At 40.7% G+C, this 15,634-nt stretch overlaps 2 protein-coding genes across 14 annotated transcripts in view; one reads left to right on the plus strand and one right to left on the minus strand.

Annotated features, from left to right (window-relative positions):
• Positions 1 to 5,538, minus strand: part of LOC111252774 (uncharacterized) — a 28,661-nt gene extending 23,123 nt beyond the window's left edge. The window contains exons 1-6 of one of the 3 annotated variants that reach the window (XM_022811195.2): positions 5,404 to 5,538; positions 4,676 to 4,764; positions 4,412 to 4,518; positions 3,763 to 4,045; positions 3,381 to 3,515; positions 1,968 to 3,252 (exon numbers count right to left, since the gene is read on the minus strand). In XM_022811195.2, the coding sequence (XP_022666930.1) occupies positions 3,016 to 3,252; positions 3,381 to 3,515; positions 3,763 to 4,045; positions 4,412 to 4,518; positions 4,676 to 4,756 (843 nt within the window). In that variant the 5' untranslated portion in view covers positions 4,757 to 4,764; positions 5,404 to 5,538 and the 3' untranslated portion in view covers positions 1,968 to 3,015. Of the gene's footprint in view, positions 1 to 1,967; positions 3,253 to 3,380; positions 3,516 to 3,762; positions 4,046 to 4,411; positions 4,519 to 4,675; positions 4,765 to 5,272 lie in introns of those variants that run through there. The other 2 variants (XM_022811194.2, XM_086993593.1) reach the window with 2 other exon arrangements.
• mmd (disintegrin and metalloproteinase domain-containing protein mind-meld) overlaps positions 1 to 15,634 on the plus strand; it is a 131,896-nt gene that overhangs the window by 101,903 nt on the left and 14,359 nt on the right. For 8 of the 11 annotated variants that reach the window (XM_086993585.1, XM_086993586.1, XM_086993583.1 and 5 more), the window contains 18 exons: positions 6,853 to 6,913; positions 7,275 to 7,342; positions 8,405 to 8,464; positions 8,660 to 8,731; positions 8,855 to 9,021; positions 9,511 to 9,623; positions 9,922 to 10,071; positions 10,318 to 10,494; positions 10,967 to 11,073; positions 11,201 to 11,281; positions 11,431 to 11,654; positions 11,916 to 12,053; positions 12,433 to 12,638; positions 12,803 to 13,049; positions 14,022 to 14,139; positions 14,321 to 14,521; positions 14,667 to 14,888; positions 14,998 to 15,136. In XM_086993585.1, the coding sequence (XP_086849711.1) occupies positions 6,853 to 6,913; positions 7,275 to 7,342; positions 8,405 to 8,464; positions 8,660 to 8,731; positions 8,855 to 9,021; positions 9,511 to 9,623; positions 9,922 to 10,071; positions 10,318 to 10,494; positions 10,967 to 11,073; positions 11,201 to 11,281; positions 11,431 to 11,654; positions 11,916 to 12,053; positions 12,433 to 12,638; positions 12,803 to 13,049; positions 14,022 to 14,139; positions 14,321 to 14,521; positions 14,667 to 14,888; positions 14,998 to 15,136 (2,551 nt within the window). Of the gene's footprint in view, positions 1 to 5,498; positions 5,615 to 6,852; positions 6,914 to 7,274; positions 7,343 to 8,404; positions 8,465 to 8,659; positions 8,732 to 8,854; positions 9,022 to 9,510; positions 9,624 to 9,921; positions 10,072 to 10,317; positions 10,495 to 10,966; positions 11,074 to 11,200; positions 11,282 to 11,430; positions 11,655 to 11,915; positions 12,054 to 12,432; positions 12,639 to 12,802; positions 13,050 to 14,021; positions 14,140 to 14,320; positions 14,522 to 14,666; positions 14,889 to 14,997; positions 15,137 to 15,634 lie in introns of those variants that run through there. The other 3 variants (XM_086993589.1, XM_086993581.1, XM_086993579.1) reach the window with 3 other exon arrangements.

Raw genomic sequence — 15,634 nt, forward strand, 5'->3', positions numbered from 1 at the left:
AATTCATAAAATAGGTACACAAAGGGAAGCAGCGTGATAGTTTATTTTACTACGTAAATTATTAGCTCTTACCTAGAACACCTATAATCAACCCGAAGGCGGAAACCCATAGACGATGTAACCAGTTCAAGCACATTCCCTACATCGGCATGCGCATCTATGGATAAAACTAACGCTAAAATAATAGCTAAAAAAATGTTGATGTTCTCATATTGTTATCGAAAAAAATGTTTCTAACCGGCTTTTAAAGTCACGTATTTCAAGTAGTATGATTTATGTCGGGTCGGTGCTCTTATCATTCAAAAGCTGAGATTCGGCAGTAGGATATGCGAAAATTCGCTGAAATGTCGTGATAAAAATTAAGATCTTGTACGACGCCTTGAAAATCAGCTAAATTAATGCAAAAATGTACTTAATTTTACAATTTTGCTACAAGACAGGTACAAACACTGTACAAGCTCATGAAAAATGTATGCTATTTAAAAGATGCGTTACTGAAAAAAACGGCTTAAATATGCTTCTACTGCTTTCGTCCTGATGATTTCGATATGAAAGACGCTTTTAGCAATGATCAACCAATTAGTCGATGAACTTATTTTAAAAGTTGAGCAAAATTGTCACGTGTGTTCATGATACCGCAAAGGAAATCAACACTCATTAACAAACAAAGCATTTGAAAACCGTTGGTTACAAAAAACTCAATGTTTGAGTGTCACACGAATTTACGCAAAGGGATTTACTTTATCATATTTGCATGTGCGAAATGTTTGGAGTTTTACAATCGGTATCACCGTTAGGCATCCCATCCGACGGCTGGTTCCCAGCACGTAATCAAGTGTGTATATGCATTTGCGAAAACTACCGAAACGGAACGAAATCGAGCAATTTCTAAAGCAGTGGATCACGAGTGATGAAAGCAGAAGCACATACGAAACATTTGGTGAAATTAAAAAGGAATCGTGCATTGTTCGTTATTGCTGCCTAACAAACTGGTTGATTTAAACCTCTACCGTCAGCAATTAATGGAATAACAACAAGACATTAAAAGCGATCAAAACCAGTGAATAGAAAGGGCGTCATTTTTCAGCATTACAACGCCAGGCTAAGCACATCTTTATGTACTGGATGAAAATAGAAAAAAATTTGGCTGAGAAGCTTTAATGCATCCACCGTATAGCACAAATCTTGCACAATAAGAGTATCATCTGTTCGGGTCTCTGCAGAATTCCTTTTATGGTGTTAATTTAACATAAATGGTGTGGTGCAAAAATCTTTCGACCCCATTTTTGGTCCAGAAACCTCAGAAGCTCTGCAGTGATGAACTTATGTGTTACCAGAAAAATGACAGAAGGTAATCGACTGAAAGAACACAGTTTAGCAATTTTATTTTAAAATTTCAAAATAGTTGTTTTAGTTTCGGTTTGAAAACGGTCGATATTTTTCGACAACCAAATATATATATATATATATATATATATATATATCATCATTCTAATCCAACAATGTAAAAAGATGCAGATATATACATACACAGTCTACGCCCTTTCGTAATAATTGTTTGTTTTGCAAGATATCTTTATGGCGTGTCTGTTAACAATCGTGTCCGAGTGCTTGGCAGTTACGTTAAAGCCTTGCTACTAGAAGGAGAGCTGAAGCTATTTGACAGAGGTGTCGAAACCGGGAACAGACAAGCCGGCAACAAAAGTGAATCGAGAAAAGAAAAGCGATGTGCTCGGTTCTGTTTTTACGAGCTCTAATCGGAGGAAGCTAATCTTGCGGTAGTAGTACACGTTTACCAATCTTCGATCTTCCGCTTCAAAAGTTAAGTAAGCGCTGCTGGATCCGTCTATCGCTTCAGCATCCCGATCTACGCTTTGTCTATCCATTAATGTCAAACGCAGGTACGGATCGCGATAACGATAACGGTAATGGCCAGCGACGATCATGATAAAAACACTACACCACACTTTGAATAAATATTTTTTATTGACAAAAGTTACTATCGGGTGGTAATTTCATTGACCTTGTTTTCAAGAAATACGTGACTTTTTTGCTATAGTATTTTCTCAGCAATAATGTTAACGACTTAGCAAGCAACCGAGCCGATCACCTATAAACAACTCAAAACCACCACTAATGAAAATGATTTTAATGTCACTTCTATTATATCGAATGACTACCACTTCAATCAAAAAGTTTACCTTGGATTTCCTGCTTTGAAGAACGTGTAAAAAATTAAACAACAGGACTAAAAAACTGATATAAGATTTCCAGCGCACCTATTTTATCAGACTAGCTTAGTTTAATATGAATTGACTGAAGGGTATAATACAGACAATTACAGCGAAATAACACCACAAACCAATATTCTTAGCTGGCTGAACATGCGGTAATGTCTAATAAGGCTAAGAACACGGGTTTTAATGACGGTACGGTGATGTACGGTAAAAATTTAGATTGCGTAAAAAAACGCCAACACAAATATTGATAACTTTCGTGTTTTTCTTTTACTATGAATTGTATTAATGATATCGCACACAGCATATCACTATTAACTATATACAGGATGATCAATCAGAACATAGTTTGCCTTTCAAACTCGAACCGGCTTCTACGTAGTTTTGAAAGATGGACTGAATCAAGGGTTGATTCAGCATATGCAGCCCGTTAGAAATAAAGGGCAAATATTTTCCGATTCCTCAGTTCTGAACACAGTCACAACGTTCATTAATATACACAGGCTTCTAAAGACCACAGAGATAAACGTTCCTACATACCTACGCGATCGCCTATAAACAAAACTAGCTTTGAATAACTTAATAGTCTCACACATTCTTAATTTGTACATCCATCGTGACGTCGATGTTATTACACTACCTATGTTACATCGAATTACCAATAATTCAGCACTGAACACCGTGATGTCCTTCATATTCTGAGGACGTTGCCTGCCATCGCGCGATATAAACAAGGTGTTCGAAAAATTTGTAGCTACCTGCTGGCTGTCATTATAAGTTAAGCTTTGTGACTGTGCGTTCCAGTCACTAGTCCGGCAGTTGCCCCAAGCTTGCGGAGTTTTCGTTCGTAAACGAGCCTACTCCAAACACCCAAAATCATGTTTTTCAGTCTAGGGTCGCGCTGACCTTCAGTGGTGTGAACAAATCTCCACTGATATGTAAGTATCTGCCGGCTCAAGCGCAATTGTCCATGCTGTATGGCACTCATTGCCAGAAATATCCAACAGCGGCACACCTGCGCATACAACGGCTAACTGGTTAGGTTTTTGTGCTCGTTACCTGGGGAAGTTGGAACGATTCTTCGTTCTAGTGTTATACATTTTCTTGCATTAAAAAGGGTTTACAAGATTGCGGAAGACATACCTGCGTAGGGTCGCCTAAACGGGCCGCCAATTGAAGTTGCTTTGCAGAAATCTGTTTTGCGACCCCCTTCGCTCGATCGCAATAGTCGCCCATCGCGGAGTATGCTCCGCCCAATGTTGATAACCAAGCCATTACCTGTCACCATGAAAAATTGATATGTTCAAAAATTGACGAAATTGAACACAACATTATTTGAGTATACGATGAACACTATATCATTCGTTCACCTTGCAGTTATGAGCACTAAACTACATGAAGTACATTAGACCAAAGGTTGAATATACATATAAATTCTAATTGAAACTTCGGGATGTTACTTCCATGGCCCCATGCTATTCTAATACCACGGAAGCGAAAGATTACAAGCTTTCTTGCCATTTACCTCGTACACATGAATAAACTCATTAATAAGGGCTACTATTCGGCGATACCAAGCGATGTGGATAGGTGGTTGAGGAACCGCATAGATGACAAACACCAAAAAATCAATGCCATCTGATTTTACGTAAGAAGTTGGCTGACAATCTAAGACGACCCGTTTTTCCCAACGACTAGAAAAATTATTCAGCATATTCTGCCAGAAAGCAGGCGCTAACAGACAGCGTACAAATTTGAAGAAGCATTCAGGGTCAACAGGTTTTTTGCGGAAAAGTCCAATGCTTTTTCTGCAATACAAGTAGAAAGCGTTGTTAGTTAAGATCAGTGCATTTTTGGTGTACAACATCAGCAGACGCACTTTTTTCCAGTATTCCACAAGTACAGAAATAAAATTTCACTGATTTACAATCTTTCGATTCATTATAGAATCAAGTCTTTAAACAGACTTTAATCAAACTTAACTATAAAAAGGGTATCTTGTGAACGGCATTTAGATGCCCAGCATAAGATGCAGCTTAAGCTGGTGCATGGAAATACCGTTCCGAGCCTTGTTAACGACCCTAGAATACTTAATAACGCATACTGTTTCTAATGTTGTGCTGCTAAACAATATATTATAACAATGTCAAATGTTCCCCAGTTACGGAACTCACCTTCGACCCCTTTTAGGCGATTTGACAATCAAATCTAACGCGCTTAGTTCTGGTGTCCATGTGTAGCTAAGGTACATTGGAATGCAAAAGTTGACAAATTTTCTGATCTGAAAAAAAATCATCACACAAAGAGATTGGTTTCCCTAAACTGTATCGACTCTAGCAGCTGTGCTTTCGGTAAACATACCCAGCTCATTTAAGAGATATCATAATACATGATCCCTTAAAACACAGACGGAATTGTTGACACCCAATTTAAATTACCTTAAGCTTTTCGGTACCAGGAACGGAAATTAGTTCGCAATGGAAGCTTGTATCCCAATTACACTTGACCGTCACTAGCATCTTCACATCTGAAATAGCATAACATCACAATGCTAAACGACTATTTAAACTGCATTGCAGATTTTTCGCTAATCTTCAACAAACATTCGCAGTACTCTACTACTGTTTTTGTGTTCACATAATGGAAATAAGAATATAGTTTATCTAAATATTCAAACCCAAGCATTCTGTACGTAGAACCAGAAGCTATGCCCAGGAATCAACAAGTATAACCTCATAATCGATTGAAACTTGCTAAGCAAGGTCATCCGGGTTTAATTTAAACAGAAAGGTGACATAGAAATGTTAATCGAATTTGAAATAGATAATTAGCGACTTTTTTAAACGAAATTCGAGTTTACTTCTAAACCAACACAGTTATGTATATCAAAATCTCACAAAAACTGCAGTTGATTCTATGCATCTAGCCGGCAAGTTTCCTTCTCTTGAACGGAAACCGGTGTCTTTTGACAGATAAAAACCCGTAAAAGGCAAAACCTTCAATACAACAGAGCTTGAAAAAGGACGTTTTCGCACCTGGCCACTTGCTTGACACATGAATAAGGTTCCGTCTAAAAATTCAACAAGTCTAGTGTGATCAAATTGAAGGAACAAACTCGCATTGATCCTCTCACTAATAAAACATTACTCCCACAAAATAACACTACCGTGAGCATGTAATAGTCGTATTCTGACTCAACGTTCTGGCTTAAACCGTGAACAGCGTCTTTCGTCCGTCAGTGCTCTGACCGCAGTTCTGTAGAGAGGGTAGATTTCTGTAGCAGACAACTCCCGCGCTCAAATACAGAATGAACGCATTCGGGTGAAGTAAGGCGGAAGAGCGGCTCCGGGCGGTTAGACTAAGATACTCAAAGAAATGTAAGTTTCTGTTTTACATTCCTTGAACGACGTTAGCTTGATATAGTCGCCATATGATAAACATAATCAAACCTAACGGTCAAGTCTAATAGTGTCGTGTTAATCAAGCCCTAGAGTTTTTTACATTTTTTCTATAGAAAGTAAAGCGAAACGCAGTATATAGAGTCCTACATAATACGAGAGATTTTTTGCAACGGTCATCCAAAAAACGGAACAAAAATGTAATGCGTAAGGCCTCTTTACAATAATAACACACTAATTTTCAAAGAGGGTTTATTAGTAATACTGTTTTTGCATGACGGAAAACCACCAGGGATAAGCTTATTTTATGTGGGCTGAGTGTAGGGTTAAACCTCAACGGTTGCTACCTTTTCTGCGGAGACCATTGCCCACTGATTGCATATTTGCCATTTGTGCTTCACTTCGCTAAGCCCGATTTTCGTTTTACAATATTGCAAGTTCGTAGGAAAAAGTGGCAAGTGCCTCTCCATTCGGATGAATTCGGAAGTCATTTAGGTGGGGTCACATATCGTGTTCCCTAACTCACCAATAAAAGCGTTTTTTTATTCGGTCACAACTACCATACAAAATTTGTCATTGGCCCTGACTTCCTCAGATAGAGTTCAGCAATACAATAACAAAAATTCATAACAACACACCAGTATGGTGTATATACCGTACGTGCTAGTATGACTTTTTACTAGATTATATATAAAAAAAAACGTGTTGTTTGTAACTTAATTCAGATTACAAAATAGATGAATACCTTTGAATCTACCGAAATCATTTTAACCAAGTAGTAGAATTACTTGGAGATAAGTTAACCATCCTCTAGGTATTTTGCCTTTTTGCCAGTAAGGTATTAGACCAGGCTGTGTGGTAAACAGTTTTATTCAAATATGCTTGAGTTTGGGAAAAACGTGGTCTAACCGCATGCATAGTTTTACTTTGTAGATAGTTTACAATTAAGAATGAAATACCTATTTTCTGAAGGATGCATATGGCTCTAGCTAGGCTTAGAGAGCACGTTTTTCCCATACACCCACAGATTTTAGCCGCAGCAAATGTCTTGCACAAACGACGAGCCGTCTTGGCCAAGCGAATATAAATGAGCGCTAAGTTTGAATATTTGCATGAACGCAACTAATACGCAATGACAACAATAGACGCAATGTTAACAATAGTTAACAATAATAATGTTAGCGATAACGTTCATGGACAACGTTTTTCGATTTCAGAGAATCCATCCTCACGTAATATACAAGTACTACAACACCAATCTAACTCAATATATTTGTGGTAAGTAGATACATTAAACGTCGCCAGCTGGCATTCCGTGGCCAGCACGGCCTGCCTGTAAACGCTGCTGCTACGCATATTTCGTAGATTGGACGAAATATATTTTCCGTTGTTTGTCTCGCCAGTATCTTTTATATAAACACAGGCTGTGTCTTTTATCGTCTCAACCACAACTAGCTAGAAACTGCCTCTCATATCTTTTATTCAATCAAGGCACGTAGACTATATTCTAGTTAAAAAAAAAAGCGATCAAAACGTGAGATTGATAGGTATTCGTGAACAAATCGAAGTAGAATTTATGGCAAAAACACATGATCATTATAGATTTCGATTAATAGAACGGAAGCTTGTGGTTCTGCAGGTAACTCGAAGATGCATCAATGGGGCTTTAAACATTTTCGAAAGTTGCACCCACCTTCGCGCTATAAGGTATTGTTCAATTCAAATAGCTTAGCCCATTTCAACTCTGTAGCTCTATGAGAGATTTCGATATGAACAGTATCCAAAAATATAGCTAGCGTTAACTCAGCCGCTAGTCGGAAATGACGTACTTTGTGCCCGTTTTTACGCAAGGGTACGTACTAATTATGTCTAACAGCGCATCGACCCTTAACTGTAATTATCAATGGCACAAGCGATCGAATATTACGACGCACAGATCGGGTGCTCCTATAAAAACGTTTGCCATATATCGCTCTGGATGTGAGTTTCGATCGTGCCTTCGTCCTATATTATTGCTGCTGCTGCTATGAGATCTGTGTCAGAAAAAATCGTCACAAATTTTATCTACTATAACGTATAGTTAAATTACATTGTATTTAATTATAGTTTTTATTAACAGAAACCTATTCGCCTATTATTTGTCAGAATCTATTCTTCGCGACATCCACCGAAGAGGTACAATAATAAACTGATATATTTAGTACGTTTGTCAATTATGCGTGCGTGTAAAAAAATCTCATTGGATGCTGCCTGCACTTAGAAACAGTTGTAGTGAGTGACTAAAAATCTTTGATTTTTTTATTTATTAGTTAATTTATATATGATAACTAAACGTCCCCATCCCACTATAGGTAAGCTGTGTATTTCGGAACAAACATTCTAAATCATGTTTGTTTAGACTGCTAGTGACTGTGGACTAGAATTAGAATTATCGCAGTTTGTGTTCTGTCGACCACTAGACCTAGATTTTCTGTTTCTGTAAACCCGGCTCGTCTATTCCGGCTAATTTTTTTCCATGTTCGGGTTTTTCTACACAAATGCCAAATTGTATGTATATATCATACGTGCTTCCAGCATTATAAAAATGAAACATGAATATATCTATCTTTCGATAGGAGTTTGGTAACGTTGATGACTTACGAACTCTAAATAGGGGATACCGTAGAGTAGTTTACTAGATGAATGCTAACTAAAAATGTTTGGCCTCGTGATCAGCAGATAAATCCTAAGCTTTGCAAGCCTAAAAAGGTCCTAACATACATTTTTCAGCGAGATGTCCGAGAAGTGACGAAGTACATCGAACTCGCCCTGGTGCTCGACAAGGCAATGGTATGTGATTCATCTATCTCTTAGTATAGCTAAGCTTTAAACTACGTAGTAATTAATCATTCGTCATTATACGTGAATGCTTTGGGAATGAATTGTTCCCGGGCTTCAATTTTCAAAAAGGCACAGTACCAACCTCATTCTACAGAACTTCTACGTCAATATATAAAATACGTTAATTTCCTTGTGTATTTTCAGTTCGATGTGCGGAATGTCACACAGACTGAAGTGATGGCCGATGCCATCCAGATCATCAACTGCGTGGATATGGTAAGCAGCTGTAGGGAACAAACGAATGACGAAGTAGATGGTATCCAATCGGCGATTCAAAGGATAGTTATCTTGAGATTAAGAGCAATAAGTGTTCTATTTTCTACCTTGTTCTATTTTCAGTATTTTCGCCAGTTGCTCACCCGAGTGTCCATAGTGTATATTGAGACGTGGCAGGGTGGGGACCAGATTGAGAAAAGCACAGATATCAAACAAACCCTAATCAGTTTCCTCGATTATTCCTCGAAAAATCTCTACCAGCAACATTCTGATGCACGTCACCTTCTCACGTACGTGAAGATACCGACGCATAGCTATACGACGCTATAATGACGGTCTTCTCAATACAATCACTTGAGTCAACTTAGCGTTGTCCGTTCACAAAACAGTCGCACGGGCATAGTGTCATAACGATGTTATATTAAATGCAATACAGCCAGGATAAAAACTGAGTCGTAAAGTAGTGGCTTTTGGAGTTTCGTTTCAAATTAAAGTTCGTGTTATTGTGACCAATCTTTATGTGTTCTTTTGCTTTGTGCTACAATTGATTTGACGGAGGCTGAGAGCACATTTTTCCACACTGAGAGCGTATCTTAGATAGCGATGTTAAATAACAATTTTCTTTTTTCGATGTCGTCAGTTGTCTATCGCTTACTTCGTCCCGATAGCTTAATAGCGTACTGAGTATTAAGACAATGTTTAATTAGAATCCTGTATGATAATCGTAGCCTCTGGTGTGTCAAATTTACGAGTCTCACCCGTTTTCGAATGTTCTGCAGTGGGAAGTCTCCGTGCAAGATGGCGTCCGCCCCGGGCAGTCTTGGCGCCTGCTCTGGTCAGCAAGAAGTTGGCATGGCCATCCCCGACACCATATGCACTGCGAAGGCAGTAGGTCAGTATGAATAGCGCGTCGAGTATATTATAGAGTATATGTTAAATGGGTCCGTCTCAGACTCAGTATAATTCTCAGTTGAGCAAGATATTTCACTATTTTCTATTAATCTGTCCAGGTGGTAAAACCGGAAATATACAACAACACACGAAATTGAATTAATCATGACCGGTTTAGTCGAAATAAGGACACGTACGGATACGAAGTTTCCTTTGAGAGTAGATTCAGTTTTCCATTACAACGCTTATTGACTTGAGTTTGCTGAGTGGTATTAATTGGTGACGTCTTATCTCTGAAGGTGTCAGCGAAGATACAAACGTCTACGAGCCGCATCTCGTGGCGTCCACAGTCACGCACATGCTCGGTCATAACCTGGGCATGACTCATGACACCGATAGTTGCGCCTGTGATGACTCCTGGGGTTGCATCATGACGCCCGGCATTCTCGGTAACGCCCTGGCACTTGCATATCCTTAATCCTTAGGTGTTAGAGTGATTAAAATAATTATAATAGTAACACCCGAAGAATCTTAAATATATAGATATTTTTTTAGATTTATTAAATACAATCATCAATATATTCTATGGGTGCTTTTAGCGAATCTGTTCACGAATAGATGAGGGTTGTTAATGGGCCATATTTTTCAAACGTGAGTTTGATGGTACCTATAATGGCTGTGTTAATTACTCCTAGGTCACAAGGGCTCGACGCACGTGCAGCCTTCCCATTTCTCCAAGTGCAGCTATAATGACTACATTTCGCATGTTCGTGTGGGGCACGGCGTGTGCCTCTTTAACAAACCAGGACAACTCGAGGACTTTAAGACCTGCGGGAATGGCGTTGTTGAGGAGGGAGAGCAATGCGATTGCGGTAAGCTTTAATAACTATTGAGCAAGTCAATACATCAGTCTATTTAGAGACGAAAGTCGCAGAATGACGAACGATGAACGTCGAGCTTCTAGAAGCCACTAATCATTTCAATTTAATCTCGGACCTTCAACCGTCGGCAGTCCACGCGTTGGCCCTTAGCAGTAAATTCAAACAAAAATAGATAATGCTTATTGGCCAAATGAGATGCAGGCTTCATTTTCAGATCTGTTGCATTTCATGCTTACATTATATAATTTAGCAGGGTCGCATCTTATACTTCCTACGTTTACTAAAAAAGTTAATATAAACGGAAAGCGCAAAAAGTAACACAATAGAAAATATCCGATTTTGCAATAAATACTCACCAAATTAGGCTCTCTATTTGCGATGTGCAGTTTTTCCAAGATCTGGTACTTGGTAATTTACTCGGTTTATGTGGGCTATTGAAAAAGAATTATGCCACAACTTACAGGGTCGATCGAGGAGTGCGCCAAGGTGGACCCATGTTGCGATCCTATCACGTGCCGACTCCGAATGGAGGCCAACTGCTCCGCGGGCGCGTGTTGTGATAACTGCAAGGTATCAATCATCACTTAAAGTTACCGATTAAGAAATTGCCCATGATCGCGTTGTCTGGTAGTGCCGTGTATTTGTCAATGGTTTGTGTTGACTGTGCTATAATAAATGGGCTCGTTTGCTGTTCCAGCTTCGACCGGAAGGGTATCGATGTCGGCCTGCGGAGTCAGAGTGCGATTTTCCTGAATTTTGCAACGGACGTTCCGGGGACGTGAGTAGTGCGCAGAGCTTCAAATCAGCGTAGTGAACTAGCGGTCCAAGTTTGAAAACATTCACATCGTTCATCCTACTATCTAGAGTGTTGTTATTGCTGCCCTTCTAATGTTAGTCTTCGCGTATCTTGTCCATGTCTAATTTCAGTGCCCAATGGACATTTTCCGACAGAATGGTGAAGAGTGTAAGGCTGGCGCCGGGTATTGCTTCGGTGGTCGCTGCGAGACGCCCGATGAACAGTGTGAATTCGTATGGGGCTTTGGAGCGACGAAGGCTGATGATGCCTGTTTCGAATACAATCTACAGGGAATGCAGAACGGCAACTGTGGAGAAGACTTTAACGGAGCAGGATATATCAAATGCACCCGAGAGTACGTAATCAAGCTGCACTAGAAGAAAAATCACGACGATTACGCATGGCACATAAACACAAGCTAATAATTCGACTAACACGAGCCGCGTTAGCCTGCTTTTTGATACCTATCGGCCGAATTATGTATATATATAGATGTATGTGACTCATAGCTTCACTGCAAATGGCGGAGAACCGTGATTGTTTACTCGATTTCGTTATTTTGCACGCGAACAGAGGAAACTAACTAAAACGCTCGACTATTATGATACTGTTTCAGACACATGATGTGTGGCAGCCTGCAATGTCAGCGTGGGGGCCGCACTCCAGTTCTTCCGGGCTTGGAAAAGTACACCCGCATGAACATCGCCAAAGACTCCACAGAATACGAGTGCAAGTCAGTCTCCTTTAGGGAGGAGTACGCATCACCGTTTCGCATCTATTTATTGAGATCATTTGCCCCCTCTGGTTTGAATTCATTCATCTTGTGGCAACAGTTGACGTCAACAATTCTCGTTCTAATAACGATAGCCGCCGATTTTATTCTCGCCTTTTTAGTAGGAGAACACAGTCGACCTTTACCGTACAAGTTTGTTACGCTGTTCAAAACGGCCCACTCGAAGAGTGACTATTGTTAGCAGTACGTTAGAATTAGCTAGGTGCACCTTGTTCTTTTTCTGTCATGTGGCAATCTATTTTTTCGTATTTCTCAGTGAACTCCGCTAGATGAATGCCAGTCATTGTCATTGCTATATTTTCAAAGTCCGAACGAATCGTGGTTTTCTTGTTGTTCACAGAGCGACCACGGGCAACGCTGGAGATAATGTTGAGTACGGCCTTGTATTCGACGGTACGAAGTGTGGGGAGAACGCGATCTGCGTGAATCGTACATGTCAGTCAGTTTCGCTACATCGCCCAGTTAGAGCTTGTCCTACGCGCAATGGCAAAGAGTGTTCCGGAAGCGGGCTGTGTTCCAACGCCAACATCTGCTATTGCAACGAAGGTATACTATTGCCTAAGTTAACTGTACAGTGATTAAAGCGTAGCAGAAATAATGTATTAGTCCGGACGGAGGATTCGAAGAATCCTCTTTTTACATCTGGATTCTACATCTGGATTACAGGTTACCTTTTTGTTCTTGCTGAATCGCTATTATTTTTCTTCCAGGATATGTGGGCAATGATTGCAGCACGCCGAAACAGCCCGCTAGCCCAGGCGAGGACGGCTCGGTTGACTCAGCGAATTCGGATCCGAATTCAGACAATGCCAATAATAATAATAATAATAATAATAATCTCAGTAATAAGCAGAACACGTACAACATAAAACAAGGTGGCTCCACTACGGCCAACCCTGCACAACTGCCCGGGTCCACACCTGCCGACAAGACCGGACAGAATAACAGTGGCAGTAGGTTAGCAGATCAGAAGAGCGACATTAACAGCTGGGCAATACCGTCTCCGATGGGTAGACGCCGACGTGCCGAGCGGCCTATCATTTCCTATAGAAGCGCTTTTGAAACAGCAGCAGTACACTAGCTAGTATTACGGGAGGATGTATTAGACGGGTGCCATTAATAACAGTCATTGCCTCATGCGTCGTGCGCCCTCCTGCGCTTAAAAAAAACGGCTAGCAGAAGTCAAGCAATACGCTTGTGTAAGATAGGTATCGAAAGCCTCGAGGATGTGTGCAATATGTAGACAGCTGATTATCTAAGTCTATGTAGAGATTTATATCTTCATTTAGAAAAATGCTTAGAAACAATAGTCGGTCACTTTTGGCACACTGAGTACCGTATTAGAAGGATACGCTGGGCTATTACGACACAGCCGTCCATAAGGCGAGCGTGAACGTGACGCCGACCGGACCTAAAGCTCACTCCGGTGGAAGAAAATTCATCAATGGAATTGCAGTAATTAGAGAATATGCTAGCGCCTTCACCCAGTGATGGCTCTGTGAGCTATCTAGTGGGTCTACCTTGTCATTCGTAGATTAACAAGGCTGTTTGTGAATGCCATAACGAACCCTTAACCATTTGTATTCGTTGTCGACGAAAGCTCTGCTTTGCTCAATATATGGCTGGCTTGGCATTTCGCGCTCGCGCTAGATCGAAGCTTGACAACTTCGACGAATTATTTATAAAACAAGCGATATGACTACTGTAAAATAGTTTTTGTATATTAGCACAAAAATAAGGTGCCAAGCCATACCTATGAAGAAAAATCAAATTTTTCACAAGTGCCTAGCGTTCACGCGAACCGTGTAGCTATGTTTTACGGGCTGGGCTTGAGCCATGTTCCTAGCTATACGGCTAGAATGCATGTTTTTCCATAGCTATGAACGCAACTGATCATTCGTCGGTTTAAATTGGTGTCTCTTATTACAGTCAAATCAACCAAACTAGCACGACCCAAAACCCGAACGCAAAGATCATAACTAAAAAGGGTGATGGGAGCACTTCGGTCAAGTCGGGCAACACGACAACAACTTATGTGGCAAGGAAGGTCAGTGTATCGATGTTATACTCACATCTTGGCTTCGCCGAACTGTTGTTTATCTTAACTAGCAGAAAAATCGACCCATAAGGTCGGCTTTGCATCCATATACGATATGATTCATGCATGAGCATACTGAGACCCAGCTTCGTCTCTTCATATCCTATCGCGTTTGTTGTTGTCACGATAGGACGCACTGGGAGCCCCTTCTTTAGTAATGGTACTGGTCTCGGTGGTGGGCGGCGTATTCATCTTCTTCGCCCTGCTGGCTACCTGCTACCGGAGAAGTACCATGCCCAAGCTGGAACCTTTTCAACCCATCATTCAACAGCAAACGCAGCAGCAACAGTCTACTTCAAGTCAGGCGGCCGTCGCCGCGGCTTTTCTTCAGGTCAGCAAAAAGAACATTGGCTGAAACGATAGGGACGTAAAACAAATGATGAGATAGAAATGGATAGAGTGCGTCACTTTCAATTGAGCTGTCATTATCTAATTGTTGTTGTTGTTGTTGTTGTTGTTGTCGCTTTTTGTCGCAGCAGCAGCAGCAGCAGAAGGCGCACCGGCCATCGATGATGGGGGGGGGCGGGTCAGTCGTGGGCCCGCTGGGGGGTGTTGGCGGCGTCGGGGTGGTTCCGGGCGTGGCGGGTGCCGGCGGGGTACCCGTAGGCGGTCACCCGCTAATCGGCACCCCAGGGGCGACGCCGCAACTCCACAGCAGGAACCCCAGCCTAGGGGCAACGACTCCTCCCCAGCACAAGGTGACGATTATATTATAAACTAGACGTTCTATAAAATAGATTGAATAATCATTGTGGTATTTGAATCCACTCGATCTGATCTCATCCGTTTTGTTTGTCACGTAAGTAGACGGCCCTACTGCAGGCGCTGCAGCAGCTCGCGGAAGATAGAATCATCACGTTCGGCAGTATGCCCTCATACCGCGAGGACAAACTCAAACATCAGGCTAATAACGCACTTGCCAGTGCAAGTCGATCATCAAGCAGAGGTAACGAGACTTACAGTTGCTATTAGATATGAAATTTCACAAATGTATCCATTATTATTATTATTATATAGTCTGTTTCTGCTATAAGACCTCCTTGATAAGTATCAATTTAATGCTTCGTTTTTTAGCTAATAGTCAGGTGTTCTTATTATGTCGTTTTGACCATATCGCAGAGCTTCACAAGCAGATTGGGTCTTGAATTTCTTGTCTTCTTTTCTGAAAATCAATAATTTGCTGTTCCAAACCAAAGCAAACTCATTTGGACTTTGTAAAAGGAACCGGCGAAACGACAGATCAAAATTTAGCTTCGAAAAAGAAAAATTTCAAAATATGACCAAACAATAATGAATAGATCGTGAACCTTTGGGTTTTTATCGCTTTATTAATGTTTTATACATTACCTTACTTCTCTTATTTGTCACTTCTAAAGACTGTACCGTACAACGTGTCCTTCTTTTTTTAAAGGATCGGACCCTGGCCAGTTTCGTACGTTTGTTC

This window comes from Varroa destructor, unplaced genomic scaffold (genome assembly GCF_002443255.2).
Source record: "Varroa destructor unplaced genomic scaffold, Vdes_3.0 BEIS01000006.1, whole genome shotgun sequence".
In the NCBI taxonomy this organism is placed as follows: Eukaryota; Metazoa; Arthropoda; class Arachnida; order Mesostigmata; family Varroidae; genus Varroa; species Varroa destructor.